General features: G+C 30.6%; 2 protein-coding genes across 2 annotated transcripts in view; both read right to left on the minus strand.

Moving 5' to 3' along the window:
• Positions 1-8,019: 8,019 nt before the first annotated feature.
• Positions 8,020-10,390, minus strand: LOC125870650 (root phototropism protein 2). Its single transcript, XM_049551133.1, has 5 exons — positions 10,244-10,390; positions 10,082-10,151; positions 9,587-9,964; positions 8,790-9,515; positions 8,020-8,677 (listed from the first exon to the last, which is right to left on the minus strand). The coding sequence occupies exons 1-5, from the start codon at positions 10,303-10,305 to the stop codon at positions 8,174-8,176; spliced, it is 1,740 nt and encodes a 579-aa protein (XP_049407090.1). The 5' UTR covers positions 10,306-10,390; the 3' UTR covers positions 8,020-8,173.
• Positions 10,391-20,754: 10,364 nt separating this feature from the next.
• LOC125869757 (uncharacterized) overlaps positions 20,755-27,022 on the minus strand; it is a 9,859-nt gene continuing 3,591 nt past the window's right edge. Inside the window, exon 5 of the mRNA XM_049550197.1 lies at positions 20,755-20,904. Within this exon, the coding sequence (XP_049406154.1) occupies positions 20,755-20,904 (150 nt within the window). The remainder of the gene's footprint in view (positions 20,905-27,022) is intronic.

Consider the following 27,022-nt stretch of genomic DNA (forward strand, 5'->3'; position numbering starts at 1 on the left):
TTCAAGTTCAAGTTCAAATTCTAAGTTCAAGTTCAAGTTCTAAGTTCATGACATTCAAACATTCATCATCTAAATTCATGACATTCATCATCTACTCATAACACTTCAATTACTAATTTCTAACTTCAAATTATTAACACTTTACTAACTAGTCCTAAAATGAAATCCAAAAAAATCCCAATTCAACCTCAAATTACATATTCTCAACTTTAAACTAGTCCTAAAATACAAAAATGCTAATTCTTCACTAACTAACAATGCCCAATTTTTTTTAAAAAATCCTAAAATAAAAATCTTCAATTATCTATACCTAACTAGCAATAATCAAATCAAATTAACAATTGAATAACACAACCCAACAAACAAAAACAATAATATACTAACAAACAATCAATTAGAATCACTAGAATTGAATTTTTTTAAAAAAAATTTAACCCTACCTGCAGTGACGGCTAAGGCGGCAGGCAACGGGGAAGGGCAACACTGGGAGAGGATGACGACCGGCAACGGGGAAGGGCGGCGACAGCGATGGCGACGGGGAGGGAGATCGATATATATATATATAGAGAGAGAGAGAGAAGGGAGAGAATAAGAGTGAAGAGAGAGAGGAAAATAAGAAAATGGCAATATGTCTATTAGATATTTAATAAAAAGCGACGGACAGCTTCTCTAAGTCCGTCGCTTTTTTTAAATATAGTTGACCAACATTTTGACCAAAAAGCGACGGACTAATAGACACTGTCCGTCGCTTTTTAAAAATAGTTGACTAGATATTTTGACCAAAAAGCGACGGACTAAGAGATGCCGTCCGTCGCTTTTTTAAAAACTAATTAATAAATTAAAAACGACGGACAACGTGGTTATTTTTTAATTTATATATAATTATTTTTAATAAAAAGTGACGGACGGCATCTCTATATATATTAAATAAATAATTATTAATTATATATATATTTAGTGCAAAAATCCTCGAAAAAAAGCGACGGACTAAGAGATGCCGTCCGTCGCTTTTTGTAAAATAATTTTAAAAATAATTATTTTTATTAAAAAGCGACGGACAGTGTGGCAAAAGGCGTCGCTTTTTGGAGGACGTCGTCCGTCGCTTTTCTGTCCATTGTTTTTAAACAGTTTTTTAGTAGTGCGCGTACCCAGAAACTAGTATCTATAAATACAAATACAATAAATTCTAATTAAGGGAACTAAATAAAAAAAATACTAGTTTATTGTTGTTACACATGTTTGATTTGTTACACAAAATATTGTTACACATGTTTAATTTGTGATGTTTGGTAGCCACCAAGAAATTAATAGCTAAAATAATGGAAGTTTTTTTCCCTTATTTGATGTTGGCCCAAGCAACCAACCCAAATCGAGTAGTTTTTAAAATGTGTATTTAAATTTAGAAGTCTTAATTTTAAGAAAAATAAATAAAACGTAAATACCTTATATATAAATCATGGACCAGATAAAATGTTAACCCGTTAAGAAAAACCTCAAACCGTTAAGAACCAATAATTCGATAACAAAAAATATCAAAAGCGTTATCAAAACCGCTAAACCAATAACCCAATACTGATAAATTAATAAAAAAATTTTTATTTGGATTATCGGTTTCGATTCGATTTTGAACAATCCTACATTACATAGCAGAAAATGATACTACCACAGTATTATAATGGTATCAAAAAGGTATTCCTAAATCATACGATGGTTCATAAATGATACTACCACAGTATATTCATATTATTATGATATTGAAATTGTATAAATGAGGTGCAACCACTGTTTCACCAAGTCAACCCTCAATATGGCACATCTAACATCTTCAATGATATTATAACAAACATTCAGGAAAAAAATACACAAATGTTAAATGATACCAACATGGGATATTATCAAACAAACTAAAGGAGAATTGGACCTAGGCAAAAAAGGAGGCACATAGGATAATTTGTTTGGGCCGAATGGACATAAAGGAAGTTATTTGGAAAAACTACGTAATCACACATACATCACTACCATATATATTATGTTTACCTCTAGTTTAAACCAAGTATAACTTACACAAATTCCATAGTGTAAAGAGTAAATTACATCATATCCCTACTGTTTTTCTAATTACAATAATTCCTTAAAATTTGTACCTTCCGGATACATAAGTCACCATCCGGATACATTAATTTTAATACAAGAAAAATATTTCTGCTGCGCTAAAAAGGAAATAAAATCTGAAAATTAATTAAATCCCATAAATTACGCTTATGTTTCTTCTTACTCTCAATCATACAGAGGCAAATCCTAATAGAATGAAGAAATTCAAAATTTCAAATTGCTCCCCCCGTTCAACGAAGAAACCTTTTAGATTTGATTAAAAAACTTTTGTCAAAATTTTGGGTAAGCAAGGTGAGTTATTAAGGATACAAAAGTGATGAAATTGTTGTTGGACAAACGATATCCTTTCGAATCTTCAAGTTCATCAAAGATCCTTTCAATTTTGATTCAAGATTATCAAAAAAATTGAGATTCAAGATTTTTTATTCTCCCAGTTCAGCTAAGATCCTTTCAATTTTGATTCAAAATTGTTGAAAATTTTGAGATTCAAAAATTTTCTCCTAATTTATTGAAGATCCTTTCAATTTCGATTCAAAATTGTTGAAAAATTTGAGAAGATACATCATGAATATCTTTGTTACTTAACACTTTACTATTTATGTATCTTGTTTAAATTGATAAGTATTATATTTATACTAGATACATTAAATAAATAATTGTTGCCCATAAGATGTTAGATTTGAGATCGATACATTACTGTGTGGTAGTTGCTATGTAATTGATACATTTAGTATAAATTCGAATTTATGTATCATATCTAAAAAATTAGTGCATGACACATCACTATTTATGTATCTCGTTTAAATTGATAACTTGATAAGTATTGTATTTATACTAGATACGTTAAATAAATAATTGTTGCCCATAAGATGTTAGATTTGAGATCGATACATTACCGTGTGGTAGTTGCTATGTAATTGATACATTTAGTATAAATTCGAATTTACTATCATATCTAAATTTTTTAGTGCATGATACATTACTATCTATGTATCTCGTTTAAATTGATAAGTATTGTATTGTTTGCCTTGAAAGATATGTATACCTTACATAATGTATCATTTTATAGTTGATAATAATGTATCTTATACAATAAGATTGTGAAAGAAGGATGTACGTAAGCTGAAATAAAGTGTATCTATAAATGTATCACAATAAATAAGAATTAAGTTATCAATTAGATACATGAACAAACACAATCCATTAAAGAAATTGTTTATGAAAAACACCATAATAAAGAGAAAAATATTAGACTGTATGAAATTTTGGTGAAATTGAAACTAATATTATTATGAGACAATGAGAAGATTAAATAATAGTAATACAAGAATCCTAATCAATTTCAATAAATGATTAATTGTTAGAGTCCATAACCAACTCAAATTATGAAAAATTTACAAGTATTATATATATATTTTTTTAATCAAACACACGAGGTGAGTTTTATTAACCAAAAATAAAGAAACCAAATACAAATACCAAACCCAATAGTGATTTGGAAATAATAGAAAAACAAAACAACTACTAAATACTAAACCAAAAAAAAAAAAGAAAAACAAGGAAAAAGACAAAATAAAAAGAAACGACAACAAAAAAGGCAAGAGCTTCTACAGATATTATATTAATTATTGTCAAATAATAACTACTACTACCTATTTGGAACTTTGAAACTGATAAACTTGAGAGAGATACCTTCTGAAAATCAAAATGAATTTGAAATTTGTAACTGCTAAAGAAGTGGAGAGAATTTAGGGATAAAATGGAGGAGTGAAATAGGGAGTGGGAAAGGTTGGTGTAGGCTGAAAATAGGAGTGGAATATTTATGTATCCGGAAGATTTTATGAATTGGGGGAATTAAGGGATTTTTTGAAATTTTTAAAAAAGATAGGGATAAATGGATATTAAGGTAAGTAAATGTGTGTATATAAGTAATTTTAACAATTACGTATTACCACTTTTAATATTTATACCATATATATTAAAAGATTTAATCAGATACACAAATCCCTTAAATATGGTATTGGATAATTATCTTAAATTTAAACTTCTTAATTAATGGTCCATTAACAAGTTAGATTTTTTCTATTCCTATCTGCCGATATTGTTCCCCACTCCCATGTTCAGCAGCCCACTTTCTTTCTTCATCTTCTTCCTCTTTATTCCTTCATTCTCTCAATACATGTATGCATGTTCAAATCAGTATTTTACATATAGCTTTGTTTCTATTGTTTTATTATTCTCATGTATCTTGGTTTTGTATCTGAGTTAACATTCATAATGTTCTTAAGTTCAATTTTAAAAAGTTTAACAAGTTAGGTTATATATTTTTTGATTTTTTTGTTTCTCAAACACTTAAATGGCTGATCATTCTCAAAATCAGATGTTTCTTGTTAAAAGTACTACACATTAACAATATTATACTAAATCAGACAACTTTTATTTGTTTATTTTTACTCTTGAACTTCTCATTGCAAGGACTGACTCTTCATCCGTCAAAATTCAAGTTGAGAATAGATATAAGTATAGGAACGACCCAATCAAGATGGAAGAATTACGTCAAGTTTTAATTAACAGAACAAATACACCATTAGATATGCAACAATGTTGGATACACATTAGGTGTACATGTATCTAGTTAAGAGTTCATATATCTAACTTAAAATTATATGTATCTATGAGGAAAAAATCCAGAAGCTAAAAAAGGAAGAATTTTGAAATTTTTTACTTTTTGTTTTGATTAAGGGAAAATATACAAGTACCCCCCAACCTATGCCCAAAATCTCTGAGACACACCTAACCATTACTAAGGTCCTATTACCTCCTCGAACTTATTTTCTAATTAATTTTCTACCCCTTTTCGGCCTACATGGCACTATCCTTGAAAAAATTGCCAACACGCTCTGGGCCCACAAGATAGTGCCACGTAGGCCGAAAAGGGTTAGAAAATTATATATAAAATAAGTTTGGGGGGTAATAAGACCTTAGTAAAGATTAGGTGTGTCTCAGGGATTTTGGGCATAGGTTGAGAGGGGGGTACTTATGCATTTTCCCTTTGATTAATGATAAGACAGATATTCTACCATCTGATTTGTTCCTAAATTCGTGCGTTTCAGATACATTTCATAGTTAGATACACATAATTATATGTATATGCTTATTATGTATCCGAGATACATGTTTTTGAATATAATGTATAAAAATGATACTTGATACATCAAATTAATAAAAGATACATGAAATTCAAATTAGATCATATAAATAGATACATGAAATTAATACTAGAAACATATAACAAATACACTAAATAAATCTAGATACGTCTATGATACACATGGATGTACATGTATGATGATCATGTATCTAAGTGTTTAGTTTGTTGGATACATCATGTATTGATAATAGATACATCAAATTAATGGGTTTATTATTTTGAGAGTAATAAAATGAAATTAATCAAATTACATGACTAAGATATACATTTTTTTTTTGGGTTTTATTAATAATATTAATGAATTTATTAATTCAAAGAATAATAAAATGAAATTGATAAAACATAGATACACTCCTTGATTTTCGCCTTATATTAAGAGATTTGATTAATTTAAATTTTCAAAATCAATTGTCCATGCAATTTGAAAATCCTCAATTACATCTCTAATTAAGGAAATCAGTTATAACCAATTAATTTAAGCAAATAAAATATGTATCTTAGTTTTAAAATTCGGCAGATACATGGATCTCACAGATTTCAACTCGTATATCCTAAGCATGAAATATGGTAGAGGAAGTAATATTTAAAACTATCGGGAATCTTAGTAATTAGGACCTAAACTAGGGGGATTTATGTAGTTTGCCCAAGTTATTTAAGAGTGGGCTATGAAGAGTTTTTGGCCAAAAATATCCTTAAACTATACCCCAAACTTAAATTACATCCTTAAAATATCTTTTTTTGGCAAAAAAACATCCTTTAAATATTTGAAAGTTAACCATTTTCATCCTTCTGTTAGATATCGTCAAAAAACTAAGGGATCCTACAAAAACATGAATAGTTCACGTGACTATAAACAAAAGTTTTCTTCCATAATTTCATTACCTGCAATAAGAAGTTCCTGAAAAAAAAATTAAAATCTTAGATACCATTGCTTACTGAAAACAAAAAATGTTTGGAAGATGTGATGATACATGATCTGCTTTTTTTCTCATTTAGTAACGGAAAGAAGCTGAAAATTAATTATCTTTACCTTTTTCAAAGGCAAATTGTGTTTAGATCAATAAATTTTTGGCCCAATCTAATATTGAAGTGATCAAAATATTGATTATGTTTCGCATTTGAGTTTCATTCTACATTATTAGAAGTGGAAATCTCCAACAAAACCCGTTTCTAGCATATTATTGAGAAGAAACATATTTCAACTAATAATATTTTTAATATCAAATTACATGAAAAATAAATGAAAAAAACTGTCAAATTAAAAGATTTTGCATAATGCTAAACTTAATTACAAAAAAAGTTCACAATAGTATTTTTGGCGTATCTAAGAATAATAATTATGAAGGGATGACTTGATTTTTGTGGGATTTGTTAGTTTTCTGATAAATTCAAGTAGAAGGATGAAAATTGCTCACTTTTAAATTCTTGAAGGATGTTTTCTGCTAAGAATGATACTTTAAGGATGTAGTTTAAGTTTGGGGTATAGTTTAAGAATAATTTTGACCAAAAACTCGGGCTATGAATGTAATTATTATTATTTTTGTCTAGTAAGTGTAGTTTTCCCTTAATATTATTGCTTTATGAATTTTGCACTATTGCATTAAAAAAGTTGTAAAGTTATGGCTATCTAGATTAGAACATTTGACCTCTTATGACAAAATATTTAACTACACCAAGTAGACAAGAGTGTATCTAATNCAACTAATAATATTTTTAATATCAAATTACATGAAAAATAAATGAAAAAAACTGTCAAATTAAAAGATTTTGCATAATGCTAAACTCAATTACAAAAAAAGTTCACAATAGTATTTTTGGCGTATCTAAGAATAATAATTACGAAGGGATGACTTGATTTTTGTGGGATTTGTTAGTTTTCTGATAAATTCAAGTAGAAGGATGAAAATTGTTCACTTTTAAATACTTGAAGGATGTTTTCTGCTAAGAATGATACTTTAAGGATGTAGTTTGAGTTTTTGGTATAGTTTAAGAATGATTTTTGATCAAAAACTCGGGCAATGAATGTAATTATTATTATTTTTGTCTAGTAAGTGTAGTTTTCCCTTAATATTATTGCTTTATGAATTTTGCACTATTGCATTAAAAAAGTTGTAAAGTTATGGCTATCTAGATTAGAACATTTGACCTCTTATGACAAAATATTTAACTACACCAAGTAGACAAGAGTGTATCTAATACAAAATCATGCTGATAAATAACAATTATACGTTGTCCATGAATAATCCCACCACTTACGTAAAATATTTCATATGTTACTATCCAAAACAGTGTGCCGCCCAGAGCTTCCAAATTTTGGATCCACCATAGATGGGAGAAGACAACAAACTTGGAACGTCACTTATGTGACTTGTTTTTTTAATTCTATCAGATTCACAAGACACTCAAAATTCATTTAAAGAAACTTCAATTTAGAAGTTCAATATTTTCATTTCACAATTTATACCAAAAGATATGAGCAAACAAACCTTTTTTTTTCGCAATTGGGTCGATTTAAGTCATAGTCCAAGTTTAATATATCCATATCCAGCATTAAAAGAATTGTCCCCTCCTCTATTTATAACATGATGATATAAACCACAAATTCTTGATTGACAATAAAAGTAGTGGACCAGTTTGAAGAAAAAATTGTTCAAAAGACAAACTACATGAACAAGTAGAGGAAGGCAATAGAAGGATGAAATCAATCTTGATCAAGTGTGATACATGAACATATTAACATAACAATATAATCAAACAACAGAATCAATCAATCATTTACAGTACAAAATAAATCATAATTTTCTCACACAACATAAACTAAAATTAAACCAAATCATGTGAATAACTTAATTAAGATATGGAAAATCTTCTCCTCCTAGGCTTAGTAAGATCTAGAGCAGCATCATCAACAATATTCGAAGTGTCCTTTGATCCATGTTTAAAGGGATTGAATTTGCCTAATGTTTTGGAGACAGAAGAAAAGAAGGTTGTTTTCTTCAAACTCCCTTTATGACTAGCTGATGTTCCTTGAGTAGAAGTTGTTGTTTTCTGTATATCTGCTATATACATCTTCATCTTTAACAACTCTGTTCTTAAAACTTCATTTTCCTTTACGAGGGAAACATCGGCTTGTAATTGGTTCCTTGTTGCCATGGCTTCAGGCATGTTGTTATTAGTATCATCTGCTGCCCCGCTCCTTATCTTGAGTTGATCGAAATAGAGAGCATGAAGTACTATTTGCACTGGCAAACGTTTGTTTTGAGAAGCATGGACTCTTGCTTCATGTGATAGTTTCAGAGGATCCATCACACTGCACACTTTTTCTCTTTCAATTTCATCCAAATGTGGATGTGCCTGCAATTTTAGCACAAAATATGTTGATTAATTGCTGTGTTTGGCGTAATCAATATAATTGTTAACGTCTTGTAGATACTCATATACATAAATATATATTTAAAGATCTCACCTTCAAGTAGATATCAACAGCTCTATAAAGATCATCATCAGCCTTTCTCGCGCCCTTAGGAACCAAAATAGCAATTCCATTGAATTTTGATATACTGAGATCTCCAAAAGTAGCGATTTCACCAAGATATGCATCGACAGTCTTTGCAACTCTCTGCATCGCGGTGGTACAAACGTCTCCAAAATCACCACCTTTAAACACTGCTACACTCTTCTCTTTCTCCATAAATCCAGAAATGATTCTCCTAACGCTCTCAAGATCGAAAAGTCTTTCTCCATCATAAGTAAAAGACAACACTAACAGATCATCGACTGTCACATGTTCTAGTATTGCTGATATCCTTTTCTCCAATTCATTCTTGCAGCTACTGGCTGCTCTTAAGAAAATAGCTGTACGCAGGAGACAACACAAGAAATTGATTGGAAAAGCTGCTTTCTCCGCAGGCAACAGAGTCACAATCGACTCCAGAAGTTCCCGTTGATGCATTCTCATGTCTGAATCCTCTGGTTCCATTAATCTCGTGTTGTTTCCTGAGTGGTCACGTACAAGATCACGAAGAGATCTCTCTGTATATGTGATTATAGCACTTGCTATTGTTAACGCTTTTGCCCCACGAGCTTTCATTGCAACAATAATTCTCTCGAAAAAAGCTACATCTAAGATAGTTAACTCTTCCGTCCACCAATTTGGTGGTGATCTGCTAGGAAAATTCGCTTCCACACACGCCTACAAGGATATAATTATAATTAAGTTGAGTCTATCACCTAATCACATAAGAATAGATAATGTATAACTACCTTAGCACCGGCGATGTCAACACATCTTTGAATGATATTGAGATCATGTGCAAGAGGAAGAAGATTTTCACATGACTTTAACACGACAAGTGCACCAGAAAGGCTAGTCAAGGCAACTTGAGCTAGAAAATCCTCTGTTCGGCTTGCGAGATTGTTGTCACAGTATTTATCAGTCATTTGAAGATATTCAGCAGCACAACGAAGAGCAGCAACGTTATGTACTGTGATTTCAAAGTTAACTCCGTAGCAGAACTTAGCTGCCTTCTCAAACATCTCTGGCCCTCCAGGAATATCCGATAAGTTTATACGACTTACATCACTTTCTTTAGTATCAAGTATAAGTTTCCTTATGTAATTGCTCTTTGCTACTAGCATGAACTGACATAACAAAAACAACAACATTAATTAATTGTCATTGAATTCAGTATTAATTGCTGCTAAATATCATTTTTGGTGCAGTGGTACTAGCTAGCTAGATCTTGAATGTGTACATACCTTGTGAAGATTAAAGTTTGCTTCACCTACTTCAACAATAACATCAGTTGGAATTTCTTGTGAAAATACCCTGTAGCATGGACTATAATGTTAACACAAAACAAAACAGATATATTATGAATACATGAAGGAAAAAGATTAATTAAGAGATAGTACTAGTACCATTGGCCAGTTCTTTCCATTGCAAGAGAAAGTCTATTGGTATTCTTGAGAGGAGTAGCCATGTGAGATTTTAGTGCATAGAGGGAAAGTTTTATGTGGATATAATAAAACTAGGGGTCTTATTATAAGATATATAGAGAAAAGTTGGTTTATCTTGACGTGACTTTTTCATCCTCTTTATTTCTATTTTCTAATATAATCTAAAGTTATATTGTATCTACTATGCCTTTTTGGATAACAAGAGTAACTTTTTTTTATCTTTACTAATAAAACCTATCATAGTCTTGTAGTTTTCTAAACTTATGTCATTGTCCATTCTACCCCTCAATTAACAACAACTTTACAACAATTTTATCTTTTTAGCTTTTATTGTCACTTTTTTGTTATACTCCCTCCCTCTGTCCCTAATTACTTGTCTATCTTTTCTTTTTTAGTTGTCTCTAATTACTTGTCAATTTTAACAACTCAAGAAATGACAATTTTTTTTTTACTTATTATACCCTCAATTAACTACTTTGAAAAAGGTAGAACTTTTCAAAAATTTTAAGTTTTTAATTAATCTACTTCATAATTAATAGGGATAAAATGGTAAATTCACTATAACAATCATTATTTTCTTAATAGGTGTGTCAATTAAAAAATGAACAAGTAATTATGGAGAGAGAAATATTGTACCTACTCTGCCTTTTTGGATAGCAAGAGTAACTTTTTTTATCTTTACTAATAAAACCTATCATAGTCTTGTAGTTTTCGAAACTTATGTCATTGTCGATTCTACCCCTCAATTAACAACTATACAACAATTTTATCTTTTTAGCTTGAATCTTTTTGCTTTTATTGTCACTTCTTTGTTTGATCTTGACTTGTGTCTTGGATCAAGTGCACCAAGTAAACGAGAACATTATTAAATTACCTATAGTAAAACTAAACTTATGTGAATTTCGTTGAATATGTATGCAACAATGTTTTCGGCATGTTGTACGGGATAAAATTCGGGTTTGGTAGGTAGATTTATACGTTTTAACACGTAGAAGCATTATCTTAATTATATTTGGATCAGGGTTAGTATTTCAATTCTCGATCCATTAGATAACAACAACATGACATAAATATATGACATCGGGGGTTTGTCAAATCGGTGATATCGTGATGTTTGTATGTGATCTGTGGCTACATATATTGTTTTCACTAGACCTTCTCCCCTCGATCTTTGTTTATCACCTAGTCGAGGGCTCGAGGCGAGCTCTCAACAATCTTCGACCGCACACCATTCCAATTGTCCTAATTGCCCCAAAGCCAAATCAATATTTTGATTGATTTCATATTCTTCTTCTTAGAATAATAATTTTTTTTTAAATTTATTCTTATTTTATCGACTAAGTCAAAAAGAAAAGAATTTAATTGATCCTAATTTCACTTATCTTTAACAACCCTCATTCAAGAAAATTTAATTGTTACGGCAGACACATAATTTCTCCGATAAACAAATGTAGATATTTTATTCTCAAGATATATATATATATATATATATATATATATATTACCTTAAAAGCATGAACTCCTAACTTGAATGTTAAATTACTATAATATTCCTAACTTAGGTTTTGACTTTTTCGATGAGTTGTGACTTTTTCGATAAGTTGTGACTATTTTCAAAGGGTTGTGATTTTTCGATGAGTTGTGACTTTTTCAAAGGGTTGTGATTTTTTCGATGAGTTGTGTCTTTTTCAAAGGGTTGTGATTTTTCAATGAGTTGTGACTTTTCCAGTTGTGATTTTTTCAATTAGTTGTGACATTTTCAAAGGGTTGTGACTTCTCGGAAAAGTTATGACTTTTCAGATAAGACACAAAAAATATTTGTTCATACTACCCTTTGTTGGCTATAAATACAGGGGCTTCTTCTCAATTTTCCACCACAATTTTTTTAATCTTCTACTCTTCTTCTTCTTCTTGTATTTCAAAATTTTTTGTGTGATTTATTATCGTTGAGTGAGTTCGAAGTTTAGCGGAATATGAGGTACCACTATTTTGATTACATAAGTCGTTCTATCCTAAGAGGGTATATTCCATAACCTCGAGTACTTGAGGAAAATAATTTTGATGATATAATAATTTTTTTCCCTTAATATATACATTATTAGTATGTAATGTTCCAATATACGAAGTTAACATGATGTAGTCTAAATTCATTTGTTTTTGTTAACAATTTCTCTTATAATGTAGATATAGGCTTCTGAATATCTTTTTCTGAAATTTAGAGAATTGTCATGATTTATTTTTGATGCTCAAGACAAAAGAATGATTTTTTTTTATTAATGTTACTTATGTGATTTAGACTCTCAAAAAATTTGCTTCAAAATAGTTATTACTATATAAACATTGCCCTTTTGTTTTACTTATTTACTATTTCATAATATTTTAGTATTTTGGATGAAGAAAAGTTCATATGACTTGTAATAATGCCAATTAAAGTTTGTATTAGTTTAATTTTTATTATTTATTTAATAGTTAATTTTATGAGATAAATATTTTCATTAATGAAAATATATATTTACATTTGGGTGGGTATTTGTATTTAAATTACTGTATTAACTACAAAAAAATGCTCAATTTATGGGGGTTATTTTGTCAATTTGTGGCATTTTTGGGACCCCACAAATTAAATTGTGGCAGTTTTTTAAAACGCTACAATTACTCTTGCCACGAGCATATTTGTAGAGGTTTTAGTAAACCTCCACGACGCCCCCCACAAAATGACTAATAAATTTGTGGAGGTTTTATAGTATCAATTTGTGACGATTTAGAACCTTCACAATATCATCTCAATATTTTAAATTTTTATTTTTGTAGATTTAATTTTTTTGTTATATAAGATCAATATTTACATAATTTGATTTGTGGAGTTTTATAAAATTATTATTATCGTAATAATAAAAATGAAATTCGATTTACATTAAGCCTTAAAAATAATATAAATAATCTTATTGAATAACGCACTTAATGCAAATAAAATTTCACTAAACAAATTTATAATTATAAGCTTCACAAGTTCAAACTCATGTCAAATAAAAGTAATACAAACTTGTGTATAATAACTTCAACATTACATTTTAAATGATAAAACATTCACAACAACTAAATATAAAAAATTCTATATCATTTGTTTGATGATTTAGGTTGTTGCTAGTCAATCTCTTATCCAAGGTGAAGTAAGCTCTATCCCTGGATCAATCTGAAACAAAAAAATATATACATAATTAGATAAACATATATTGATACATATATATATTTTTGTATGTCTTGAAAAAATTAATGAAAGTTCATTTCATCCCAAAGCAAATTCATATAAAGCTTTGGTTTGAAATTTTTTTATAAAATTATGGATGAGAGAAATTTATTTTGATGTTCTCTCCTATACACTTATGTGAATAATAGCGATTTCATGATTATTTCTACGGAAACAAAAGCTAGGTGTACGGAATAGGAAAATACATATTTTTAAGTTATACTTATATTGATCACAATCTCATGTGCAAAATTATCCTTTAATTTGCACTAGTCAAATCCAATCAAGAATAAAACTATTAATGATACTTAAATAAACAAAAATAAAATTGAGGCTTACCTGAAATCAATTGAAGGTCCCCTATAAATAACTTTACAATGTGATGAAACTTTTAACAAAACCTGAAATATGTAAAGGCATTAATGTGTTAGGTTTAACAACTTGTAAAATACAAAATGTCTACAAATTAAATAATACTAAGATCAATATTTACATTTAAAATTAAGATCAATATTTATAATCAAAAAATTATTTACCATCTATTCCATTGTGCATAACCTACAGGAGAACAAATTATTTAGCAAAAAATTAAAATTTATACTCACCCAAAAGATTGCCAGAAAATGAAGTAAAAAAAAAAATTAGAGGTAAAGGGAAAGAGGAGAGGGTGAAGTAAAAGTAATAAGTTTAGGTGGAAGATGATATGGGATTTGTGTGTGGGAGTTTTACGTGGGAAGTGGGGGTAGTTATTTGGTTGTTTTGAAAATTTAAGGGAATTAGTGGGAAATTTTGGTTTAAGGCTATTTTTAATATTTTGGAGGGAAAAATATTACTATTTATTTTTTATGCACAGAACAAGCTTTTTCTTCAAGCTTTTTCTTTTTAATGATTATTAATAAATAACTAATTAATTAATTTGACTTTAGTATTACAAAAGCTTAAATAAAATTAAAATTTAAGCAAAAATAAATATTAATGAATATGACTTTATAAGATATCTTGATACAAATTGTAGTACTACTATATATAAGATAAAACATTGAAGTGAAATTGGATATAAAAAGTAGAAAAAATATTTAAGTATATCTTAATAGATTAAAAAATAAAGAATCAAAGATTACAATCCAATTGAAATGAAGAAGGAGAATGTGTGAATATATAATGAAATTAACTTTCAACATTAATTCTTTTATATATATATTGTAACAAAATAAATTTTGGGGGGTCGATAATCGACATAAACTATTCTAACTTATGAAAATTCTCTAACCCCCTTAATAAAACTATCACAAAATGATTTATATTGTGGGAGTTAGAAAAAACGCTACAAAATGTATTAATAATGGAGTTTTTAAGAACTCCCTCAAGTTAACCGCCATAAATTGAACATTTTTTTGTAGTGAATGTCAGTGTACTCTTCTTATTTTATATTCTTTCATCAGCAAACATTCAGACAAAATGTAGAAAATCATTATCATCATAATTGAAAGTAGAATCATAAACTTTAAATATCATATGTTATTCATCCTTGGATCTCCTGAGAAGTTTGGAAACGTATCGATGCACCCTACACTTGAGTGTATACCTGAAAAATACGTCGGCAACAAAACAAATGGCACAGAATTTTGAGCAGATCCATAGTGATAACCTACTTGCTTGCAGAAAAAGTGTACATATCCTTCCTTGAAAAGCCACAGCATTTTCATTACTATCATATGTGCATGATTAATGCACTTGCCACATGGAGGAGGCTTGGATATATGGAGGATTACTTATATATAACAACACCAATGCACAGAGGAGCAAAATAACTCCCATAGACACAAACCATAAGGATGCGAATGAAGAAGAACACTGAAATTGAGGAAAATCAATCCGATCTATTCCATTGCAACTCTACACGTATTTATACAAGGAGAGAGAAAAAATCTAAATTATAACTACCTTATAGTTGTCCATGAGCTGGAAGTTACAACTCACACTAACTAACAAAATAACCAACTAGTCTAACTAACTAACTAACTAATAACATTTAATTAACTAAGCTAATCTCAATACCCCTCCCCCCCCTCAAGTTGGAGGAGTGGAAAACACTGACAACTTGTGTAGTGCAGCTGAATGTTTAATCCCAGTCAATGTCTTGGTCAATATGTCTGTCAGGTTATAGTTGGATCCTATGTGATGTAGTGAAATAAAGCCTGCTTGTAATAAATTTCTCACAAAATTATAGTCAACTTAGATATGCTTGGTCCTTTCATGGAAAATAGGATTTCGAGCAATGTGGAGAGCTGATTGATTATCACAATATACATCAATGAGAATTGGTAAGGGCAATGTAAGTTCTTCAAACAATCTTTTAAGCCAAACTAATTCACCTTCAACCTTTCTTAGGGCCCTATACTCTGCCTCAACTTAAGATAGANGGCTTACCTGAAATCAATTGAAGGTCCCCTATAAATAACTTTACAATGTGATGAAGCTTTAACAAAACCTGAAATATGTAAAGGCATTATGTGTTAGGTTTAACAACTTGTAAAATACAAAATGTCTACAAATTAAATAATACTAAGATCAATATTTACATTTAAAATTAAGATCAATATTTATAATCAAAAAATTATTTACCATCTATTCCATTGTGCATAACCTACAGGAGAACAAATTATTTAGCAAAAAATTAAAATTTATACTCACCCAAAAGATTTCCAAAAAATGAAGTAAGAAAAAAAATTAAGAGGTAAAGGGAAAGAGGAGAGGGTGAAGGAAAAGTAATAAGTTTAGGTGGAAGATGATATGGGATTTGTGTGTGGGAGTTTTACGTGGGAAGTGGGGGTAGTTATTTGGTTGTTTTGAAAATTTAAGGGAATTAGTGGGAAATTTTGGTTCAAGGCTATTTTTAATATTTTGGAGGGAAAAATATTACTATTTATTTTTTATGCACAAAACAAGCTTTTTCTTTTTAATGATTATTAATAAGTAACTAATTAATTAATTTGACTATAGTATTACAAAAGCTTAAATAAAATTAAAATTTAAGCAAAAATAAATATTAATGAATATGACTTTATAAGATATCTTAATACAAATTTGTAGTACTACTATATATATATATAAGATAAAACATTGAAGTGAAATTGGATATAAAAAGTAGAAAAAATATTTAAGTATATCTTAATAGATTAAAAAATAAAGAATCAAAGATTACAATCCAATTGAAATGAAGAAGGAGAATGTGTGTATATATAATGAAATTAACTTTCAACATTAATTCTTTTATATATATATTGTAACAAAATAAATTTTGGGGGGTCGTTAATCGACATAAATTATTCTAACTTATGAAAATTCTCTAACCACCTTAATAAAACTATCACAAAATGATTTATATTGTGGGAGTTAGAAAAAACTCTACAAAATGTATTAATAATGGAGTTTTTAAGAACTCCCTCAAGTTAACCGCCATAAATTGAACATTTTTTTGTAGATTACAAATGTATTATCAAGTTAACAAGATTTTCTAACTTAAAAAAATATTATTTTAAAATATTTCGAGTTCTTTTTTTGAAAAAACAAATCTCACAACAAATGTGAAATTATGTGAATATATAAAATGTAGTTGTTCTCTTTACATGCTCATATGACATCTAAACAATTTGACGTGGAATACACAAGCAAAGCACATCTGGTTAGATGACAAGAAAAATACAAAACAATTAATGTCTATAAGGTAATATTAGTGAGATAAGACTAACTACATGATTGAACCTCATCAAAGTGAAATAAATATATACATTATTACATCTAACTAATAAATTTTTCATTCACCATCTTCATAGGTTTGTGTGAATAAGATATATATATATGACGATTACTATAACATATATTTTGAATTGATAATCACGTGCAACACACGAATCAAAAAACTAGTATATATATATATATAGAAAGAAAGAATAGGAGCTTGAAAATAAATATCCACCTCTAAGAATGCAAGTTGATTGAATATGCAAAATATTTAGTAAGTGAAAATGACTGGACGAACGAAAGGCGAAAGTTCTAGAGTAATATTTAACCTTATCTTTGTTTGAAAATATTCCTTTTGTTTACGTAAAGAGAATGATACTGTTACTATTTTAGGAGTCAAAACTAAATTTTTTTATTTATACTATTTTATTTGTATAAATTTATGTCACACTTTTTGCGTCTTTAGATTCAAATCATCTAAATTTTAAAGGCATAGTTCTAAATCTATTTTGAATCAATGGAAAAAAAATACAAACTTATATTCGCGTCCTTTTAATTTATTTATATTTTATTCATTTTTAGTTTGTGTTTTTAAAAAAAAATATTTTCTAATTTGACAATTCTCTAATTTTAACATTTCACATGATATTTGAAAGATCAAAAAAATTAAAAATATTTTAGTATGTGATACATATCCTGAATATAAGATCATAAAACTAAATTTGTATATTTTTAAATTCTATGCCTAGATAAACTAAAGACAAGATAAATTAAAGGCATAATACATAAACTTCTCATTTAACTTAGTTTTATCTATATTTATTTATTTATTTAACTTTGAGTGTGTATAAATACACACTTAAATTTGTATATAATTTAACAAGTAGACATATACGTCCTACTTAATGTCTTAATTGGCAATTTGCATTTTACACGATATTTTACGTAACGTCCTACAAGTATTGTATCACGTAGAACATGTGTATTTACTTATTCATTTTTATATAAATTTAAATTTCTACTTTTGAACAGTCAAAGCTAAAATAAATAAATGTCAAATGAGACAAATAAAATGACATATTTATATATTATGTTTACACAAAAATTGAAAAAATAATGTTTTTTTGTATAATTTAAAAAAGGAGTAAACTAGAAGGTTTGGGAGTCCTAAGAAAAGGACAAGAGAAGTAAAAAGATGGAAGAGGAGGGTGGGTGGGTGGACATTTCAAAGAAGCAAGCAAAGGGAGTAAAAGAGAAATTCAATAGTACAATTTGCCAATAATGTTTTTTGTTTTGTTTTGTGTGTTTTTCACACGTATTTGATATTTGATATTCACATTGCAACTGATTATTTTTAATTCACACCATACAAAATCACATTTAAACGAAAACACTTCCTATCAAATATTTTTTTTATATCTAAAGTTTGAACTCACAAATTCTAATTAAAAAAAAAATAGTCTCATTCGCTCCGCCATATTCTCGGATAATATTTGTGGAGAATGTTAATCATTTTTGGGTCGTAGTATTTGGTTGAATTAACATAATAAATAAAGAAAAAGACAAAGAATAATAATTGAACAACCCCAATCCATAGCTCTATAATAGACCAAGGGCGGAGAAATCTAGGCCACGCGAAACGAGTGGCTTAAACTTGTTCCTCCAGCTGTTAAAGACTTTGGCTCCATAACTCTAATATGTAATGGGACCAACTCCACATCATTGACATGTTCAATGTACACATATCATAATCCTTTTGTGGGTCACCACACCATCTCACTTCATCAAATCATTGCCATCCACGTGTAACAAAAATTTAAGTATTTTTTTATTATATAAAAAAATTACTTTTATTAAACGAAAAGAGTATATCTGAATCATTGATAGCTACTATTGGAGCCGAAAAATTAATAGCAAGAACCAAATAAAACCCAATGGGTAAATTTAAATTATGAGGTTTTCGCTTGAATAGAGTATTGAAGTTTGTGACCATAACACATTTTTATTAGTTAATGATATTCTCAACACGTCCCATTACATGCTGGTCTAACGAGCCAAGCTTGTGCATTTATTTTTTTTATAATTTGAGTGGCAGTGAAATTTGATCCAGGTGCTCTACCTATTCTTATATCATATTGAAGCATATGATTATATCATTTAAAAGTTTAAGTTATTAGAGAAAACACATTTTTATTAGTTAATAATATTCTATTAACCGAGAGACTTGTATTTGAACTTGGAAAACAAAGAATGCATTAATCCACTTGGATAACTGGATCACTAGAAAATCGAGAAGTGTCTGCTTCACCAATTGTTTTGTCAGTTACTTTCCTTTTTTCGATATTATAGACGTAATTACTGATGTCATGAAGAAAACATGGTCCCTCTTTGGATAAAAAATTCAGAATATCCAACATCTAATCCTAATTTAATATTCTGATATAGTAGATTCGATCTCTTTTTTTCTTCTTGATTCGGTATTCAATATTTATATTGGATTCTAACTAAATTTGAATTTGTATGATAAAATCTCACATTAAAGGATAAAATATCTTCTAATAAAAACGACTTCATACCCAAAGTTGTTAGGGTTTTATCCTGATTTTCTTATCATAATTTAAGATTTATTTTTCCTTAAAGAAAAGACAAAACATTACCATAAATATTTTTACGGAAAATATAATATTCTTTCATATTTGATTTAATCTTTTATGAGTAAGTTGTCAAGTGCCGCTTGGAGCGTTAGTTGAACTCTAAGTCTGTAATACCAAAGGTTGAAACTAAGGGAATGACAAGCGAGAGAGACATCAACGCTGCTAGCACCACCAACATTAGGTCGGATGGTGGAAAGAAGCACCGAAAGAGAGGGAAGCCCCTTAAGAGTAATAAGGAATTACTACTCAACCCTACACAAAACGAACCGTTGACATCTCACACACTTTCGACCATTGAAGCAAGTGACAAGGAACGTGGTGAAAAGCCCATTGACCTCACCCCCGAAGTAGAGTGGATCGCGAGGATTGACACGACGAGGCATGTTGTGAAGACCTTAGGCAAGCGCTTGAACAAAGTCTATGACAAGTTCAAGACTTTCGAGTACTTCACCCTTGAAGAAAATGAAAATATTCGTAAAGAGTCAGAGGCACGTAGGCATGCAAAGTATGAGATGAAGAAAATTATCACTTCCTTGGAGTGTCGGCTCTTAGAGGCGTTAAGCACGATTGAAACCAAGAAGGCAAAGACGGAAGTGCTCAAGGAAAGAATAGAAGCTGGAGGATCTGCAACTCCCAAGGGAGATAGGGAGGCCAAGATCGAGGCTCTCAAGCCACTAATGTTCAAAGGCGTCCATGACGCGCAAGAGGTGGAGAATTTCTTGTGGCATTTGGAGAATTACTTCAAGTGTAACAGGGTGAAGAGTGACGAGAGCAAGATCAACAATGTGGTGTTGTACCTCTCGGAGATGACCATACTGTGGTGAAGGCTAAATGAGACAGAAATATGGAAGGAGCTTTGCACCATTAACACTTGGGAGAGATTCTGAGGGGAGTTCAAGAAGGCTTTTTCCCCTAACAACGTCATCTATGAGGCCAAGCGCAAGCTTAGGGAGTTGAAGCAGACGTGTAACACCTCGCTGTTTGAAAGGACTAGAAAGACTTAGAATTGGAAAGAAGCCATTTTTGGAAATAATCAAATTTGGAAAGTTTGACAAAGTTAAGCCAAGTATGAGTTTTGGTCGACTTCAAACAATCATAACTCCTAGCTCAGGATGAGTTAGGTGTTCTATCAGATACCGTAGGAAATATCTTTGAATTATCTTTTCAACGCCACTGAGTTTGCTCAGTTTTGAGTTCGTATGAGAGATATGTCCATTCGAAGTTGGGCTGTCTAGATAAGGAAAGTCAAAACCGGATTTCAGAAGGGCATTATGGTCTTTTCACTACCCAATTAATTAAATTCATTTTTGGTAATTAAGTTGGGGACAAAACTGATTGGATTTAGTTTACATTTCATAAAAATAAGTTAGGGTTTTGATAGAAGAGAAAAGAAGAGGAGAAAAGAGGAGAGGATCAAGGTGTTCGTTAAGGTTCTTGAGTTTTGTCGCGGATTTTCACCATGGGTTTGATCCCTAAGAGGTATGTAAGCTTTCATAGTGTTGGTTTTGTTCACCCACACGCCAATCATGTTATTTTCAGCGAAATTTCATTCTTGAAGTTGAAAGATTAGAGTTCTTGATGAGTTATTGAGAAGTGCTCTTGAAGTTCATCCTAAATCTTGTTGTGTTGGGGTTTTGATGATTTCTTGAGATGGAAGTGAGTGTTTTGAGGGCTGTATTGAGTAGATTAGAGTGTACTTATGTTAAGTAATCAAATCCGTGTGATTGGGGAAGAAACCGTTCGATTCTATGCTAGTTAGGGTGAGAAAACGACCAAAGAAATTCATCGGGTTTTCTGGGTTGGGGCCTCACTCAGTGCGCCAGCTAGTGCGCCCCAAATTATGTTCTGAAGTTTAGGGGCTGGTGCCCGCGCCACTCAGTGCGCCAGGGTCGCCTGCCCCGTCCAGTTTGTAATCGGTTTCTCCGTTTGAGTTCTTTTAAAGTGTACCTTCACTCACTTTTGATTCTAATTAAACACTCTTAGCTACTTCTAAACACCTAGAAATAATTCATAACATGATCATAACCTTGAATTCATAATGCAAATTCAAGGTAGAGTTAAGAGTTAAGTTTTTGAGAATTCTTTCGAACATTCTAAGAAAGTCCCTTTGTAGAGTCTTCTACAACTTCTAGTAACTTGTTTCAAGACTCGAGCAAGTGAGTATGAGAATGAGGAGAATGTATTCATGAGTCTACTTTATCATCATGATATCCTTCATATCATGAACCATAACTCTTGAATTCATAATTCACATTCAAGAGACAGTTAAGAGTAGAGTTCAAGAAAGTCTTTGAGTTCAATTGTGAATCCTTTGAGATCAACTATAGATTTGAGCCAAGTTTTGAGGAAGTAAGTATGAGAATGAGAAGAGTAGTATACACAAATTCCATATTGTCATGTAGACCCTCGAGTCGAGTCGTTCATGCCCATAAATTCTGCAGTAACTTCATAAATTGATCATCTTTGAGAGGAGTAGTATCTCCAAGTTCTAAGTATTGAGTATTGAGCTCCTAACCCATTTGAGATTATATTCCTAATCATGGTAATATTACATTTTACCCATGAAGTCCTTGAGTTGTGTTAAGTCGATCAGTCTTGAAATGAGAAGTATCTTTGAGTCCTTGAGTTGAGTTGTTCATGCCCATAATTCTGCATGAACCTTATTAGTTGAACATTCTTGAAATGAGTAGTCTCATTGAAGTTCTTGAGTTATGAGTTGTTGAGTTCCGAGTATCAAGTTCTTTGTACGGTTATTGAAAGAATTGAATTGAGTCATTCACGTCCATCATTCGACATGAGCCCTATTTTGAGAAGTCTTTTACAACTTTTTCTAAACTTGTTTTAAGACTTGAGCATTTGAGTTGAGAAAGAGTAGAGCCAAGTTTATTTTCTTTAAAATGATAAATGGGAACTAAGTATTTCCAAGAATAAATATTTTAACATTTAAAAGAGGAGGAAACTGAGATTTCCAAAAGAGTTTTGAGCAGTTGAGTAACATCTCTTTTTAGAGAAGATTTTGAGTAATAATCTCAAACCACAGAAAGAGTCATGTTTTTAAACATATGAGCTGAGTATATTTTGGGAGTAGTATTAAGCACTAATATGGGGACGAGTTCAGATAACTCAAGTCTCCATAAACCATGTAGCCGACATGGGTAGAAAGAGTCATACATTTTAGATGATTCCTTAGTGTTTTTTAGAACAGACTAGTGGATCCACTTAGTTGAGAGGTCTTATACCTTGGCAAAGTATATGACAGTTCTGGCAGTGTGGACGAGACGCTGTATCATCACATAGCTCATAGTGATGGTTGTCGATTAGAGAAACTCCCACAGAGTTATATTGTATTTTTATATATACACTGAGTATTATTATATATTTTTTTTCAATACATTGAGTTGCTATCTACAGTTTTACAGCTTTCCATATATATTGCATCTTTTACTATTGTTTTATCCTTGAGTATCATGAGTTCATGAGTCTTTCGAGTTGAGTATCTTGAGTTGAGTACCTTCGAGTTGAGTATCTTGAGTTGATTTGTTCTTCATTGTGTCGAGTACCTTATTGTTGAGTTTTACTGAGTTGAGTATCTTATCCTTGAGTACTTATGAGTTGAGTAAGTTTGAGTAGTTTTGAGTGTCATTGAGTATTCCTTGAGTTGAGTAAGTTTGAAAAGAGGTAAGTATGTTTCGTTTTTATCCAATTCAAGCTTATGTTATACTTTAGAATTTCCCTTACATGTTCGTACATTCCATGTACTGAGCCATTTGGCCTGCATCATTTCATGATGTAGATACAGGTATTCAGGATCATTAACAGGAGCTTCATTGATACCACATGGAGTTCGAGTTAGCTATGGTGAGCCTCCTTGCTTCCAGAGGATTTCATTTACTTTTCAGTTTTGTAAGAATGTCGTGGGTCTTGTCCCGACTTCCATCTTTGTCATTTAGAGGCTTTATAGATAGACAATAGAGTTTGAGAAGTCTGTTTCATTTATTTTATTAAATGTATTAAAGACTTAAGTTTCCTATTGTTGGCTAGTTGAATATTCTATTTATATTCATGGTAAATCATTTGAGTTAAAGCTTTGTATTTGAGTTTCATGAATTTTATTCAATTTTTAAGCTTTGTATGCTTGAATCAGTTTTCCGCTTGTAGTCAGCCAGGATGAGGGTTCGCTTGGGAACCAACAATGGTTCTCGAGTGCCGGCCACGTCAAGGGTGTAGGATCGGGTCGTGATAAGATGGGTAGCATTCGAGCATATGTGAAGAAGTTCACCACCCTCACGCTTCAGATTCCCAACCTCAAGGATGAAGATATGTTGTTCCACTTCATGGATGGGCAACGAAATTAGGCTAGGATGGAGTTGGAATGCTGATAGGTCAGGTTTATTGCTGAAGTCATCATGTAGGTCGAAGTTTTTTTAGACTCTAGGCATGAAAAACTCAATTGAGCCAGATAAGAGGAGATGAGAGGTAGTCATGACCAAGGTGGGGGAGATTGTGGCAAAATCAAGGAGTATGAGCCACATCCTAGGAATCATGACACTTATAAATCATGAGATGAAATCAACATGAGATCTCATGTTCGAATGCTTATTTCATCTCATGATTTCATATCGCATGACCACAAGCCTACTAAGAATCACAATAATCTTTATTTTTTAGCATGAAGCACTTGTAATCCTCCATGTTTCAAGAATTGATACACTTTTAGTACTCTTCTAAACGTCCACCTATCTTTTACTGAATTTTCTTTGCACGTGAGAAAGCCGCGTTTGTTTATATATCATAAATATGTTTTCCCCATTGCTAATTAGATCTCTAATTCCATAACTCGGATTTTCTTATTAGACAAACATAATGGAAAATAGTAAAAAAATAACCCTGAACCATATGAAAAGGTCTAAAAATGCCCTTTATCCATCAATTTTTTTAAAAATACCCCTCTGATCATCTTTTTGGGTCACTTATATCCTTCAAACTAGCAACTCCTCTTTATTTTATTTTTAAAAAATTATTTATCGTGTGTCATTTTTAAATTGGGTGAAATAAAAATCTCACCCCACCAAGTTGACGACATGACAAACAAGATTAACATAATTATGTTGGACCCCCACGTATTAAGCTTCCAGCGAATCTTAAGGAACATAATGCGTGTATTGGATGGAGAGGATAAAGAAGCTGCAAAAGAATCCCAATCTGCTTTCGAGTTGTTCAATCCGATGGCTGGGGGAAATGTTTTTTCAAAGAGAAATTAAATTAATAGGCTCAAGATCATCTGATCTTGTTGTATCCACTGTGATTATGCTGGATTTAGAGTGATGGTAGTTGTACCATCTATCAAAATTAAGGGCGGAGGGCAAGGGTGACTTACATCAATGTAACCGTGGAGGTTTTGGCCACATAGAAAAGACAACAATTGCGTTCTCCAAAATAAGTAATTTTTTGTTGATAATTTAATAGATATGAAGTGATGAGCATGGTTAAGCATTGAAGGAGAAGAAAAGATTTGAATTCCCAGAGATTGCAAATAAGTAGAGGAGGTCAGAGTGGATCTGATACCATGTTAGAACAAGAGATTGTAAACAAAGAGCAAACTGTAAAAGCTTCAAATTGTAGTGTTGATTTCTTTTATTCACTTCACCTTAATTGATACAACAATTATGTATTTATAATTATAGTATTTTGATGTGTAGAGATACAATTCTAAGGGGAGACTAAATGTATTCTTGTGCCTAGCCTTTGTCTGTGGAATTTTGGTTAGAGTTGGAGACTAATTAACGTGTCTTAATATTGCACAAAGCAAAATATAAGAAAAAGGGCTAGAGAGAGATAATATAAAATGGATAAATTACCTATATACACATCTTTATTTTCCATAATTTCCATCATTCCCTACCATTTCAAAATATTTCCAAAATCACTTATTTTTTTTCAATTCTCAAGTCAAATGGATACATAAGTATTTCAGCCTTAACATATGATTTCCTTCCCTTTTTCACTCCTTTAATCTCTCCCTAATTTCACTCTACAATTTTATCAGTTACAATTTTCATATCAGTTTGATTTTCAAAAGGATTCTCTACAATCTTATCAGTTACAATTTTCATATGAATTTGATTTTCAAAAGGATTCTCTACAATCTTATTAGTTACAATTTTCATCAATTTGATTTTTTTTCCTAATTTTTTCTTGTTCATCTTTTTCTAATATATATGTGTTGAGATTTTTAATGTATCTAGTTGTTTTTGTTTCTTAAATTAATGTATAATGTCTTCGTTTCAACATTATGATACATTACAATTTCATTATGTACAATGTATCGTGTTCAAATTACTAAATTATCTTACGGTTATAGTTTGGGATACATTAACAAGATTTTTAATGTATCTAGTTGATTTTATTTCTTAAATTAATGTATAACGCCTTTGTTTCAACACTATGATACATTACAATTTTATCATACACAGTGTATCGTGTTCAAATATTAATTTTGATACTTGATATAAAATTTCTACTAAATGTATCATTTATCATGTATCAAGGTGTAGCTATGTATCAGATACACAACATTTTATTCTTGCATGAACAAATACACAAATTTTAGATATGATACATAAATTCGAATTTACGCTAATTGTATCTGATACGTAGCAACTATCCGATACACAAATAGTAATGTATTGATAAATCTATCCATCTCGGAAATAAAATTCAGAAAACGATTAAACAAAATTATAAAAGGTATGAATGATCCATCAAATGTATGGATCTCTTTAGAGTTTATGTTTGTTGTATCAATCCATAACAGATACATTGAAAATCCAAACTCTCGATTCTTCACCTCAACAATGTATCAGATCTCCAAATTTTTCCTCAACTCATCGATCTTTAATTCAGCTGCAATGGTTGATTTGAGATTCACAAATCAATATTTTGGCCAACAACCATTTCATCACTTTTGTATCATCCATACCTCACCTCACTTTCTCAGATTCCGAAAGGATTTGATTCACATTCCGGAAGGAAATCCTCACTTTCTTAGATTCCGGAACGATCTCCTTCTATATATCGGATTTTCAAGTTTTCCTC

Source organism: Solanum stenotomum, chromosome 7 (assembly GCF_019186545.1).
Source record: "Solanum stenotomum isolate F172 chromosome 7, ASM1918654v1, whole genome shotgun sequence".
NCBI lineage: Eukaryota > Viridiplantae > Streptophyta > Magnoliopsida > Solanales > Solanaceae > Solanum > Solanum stenotomum.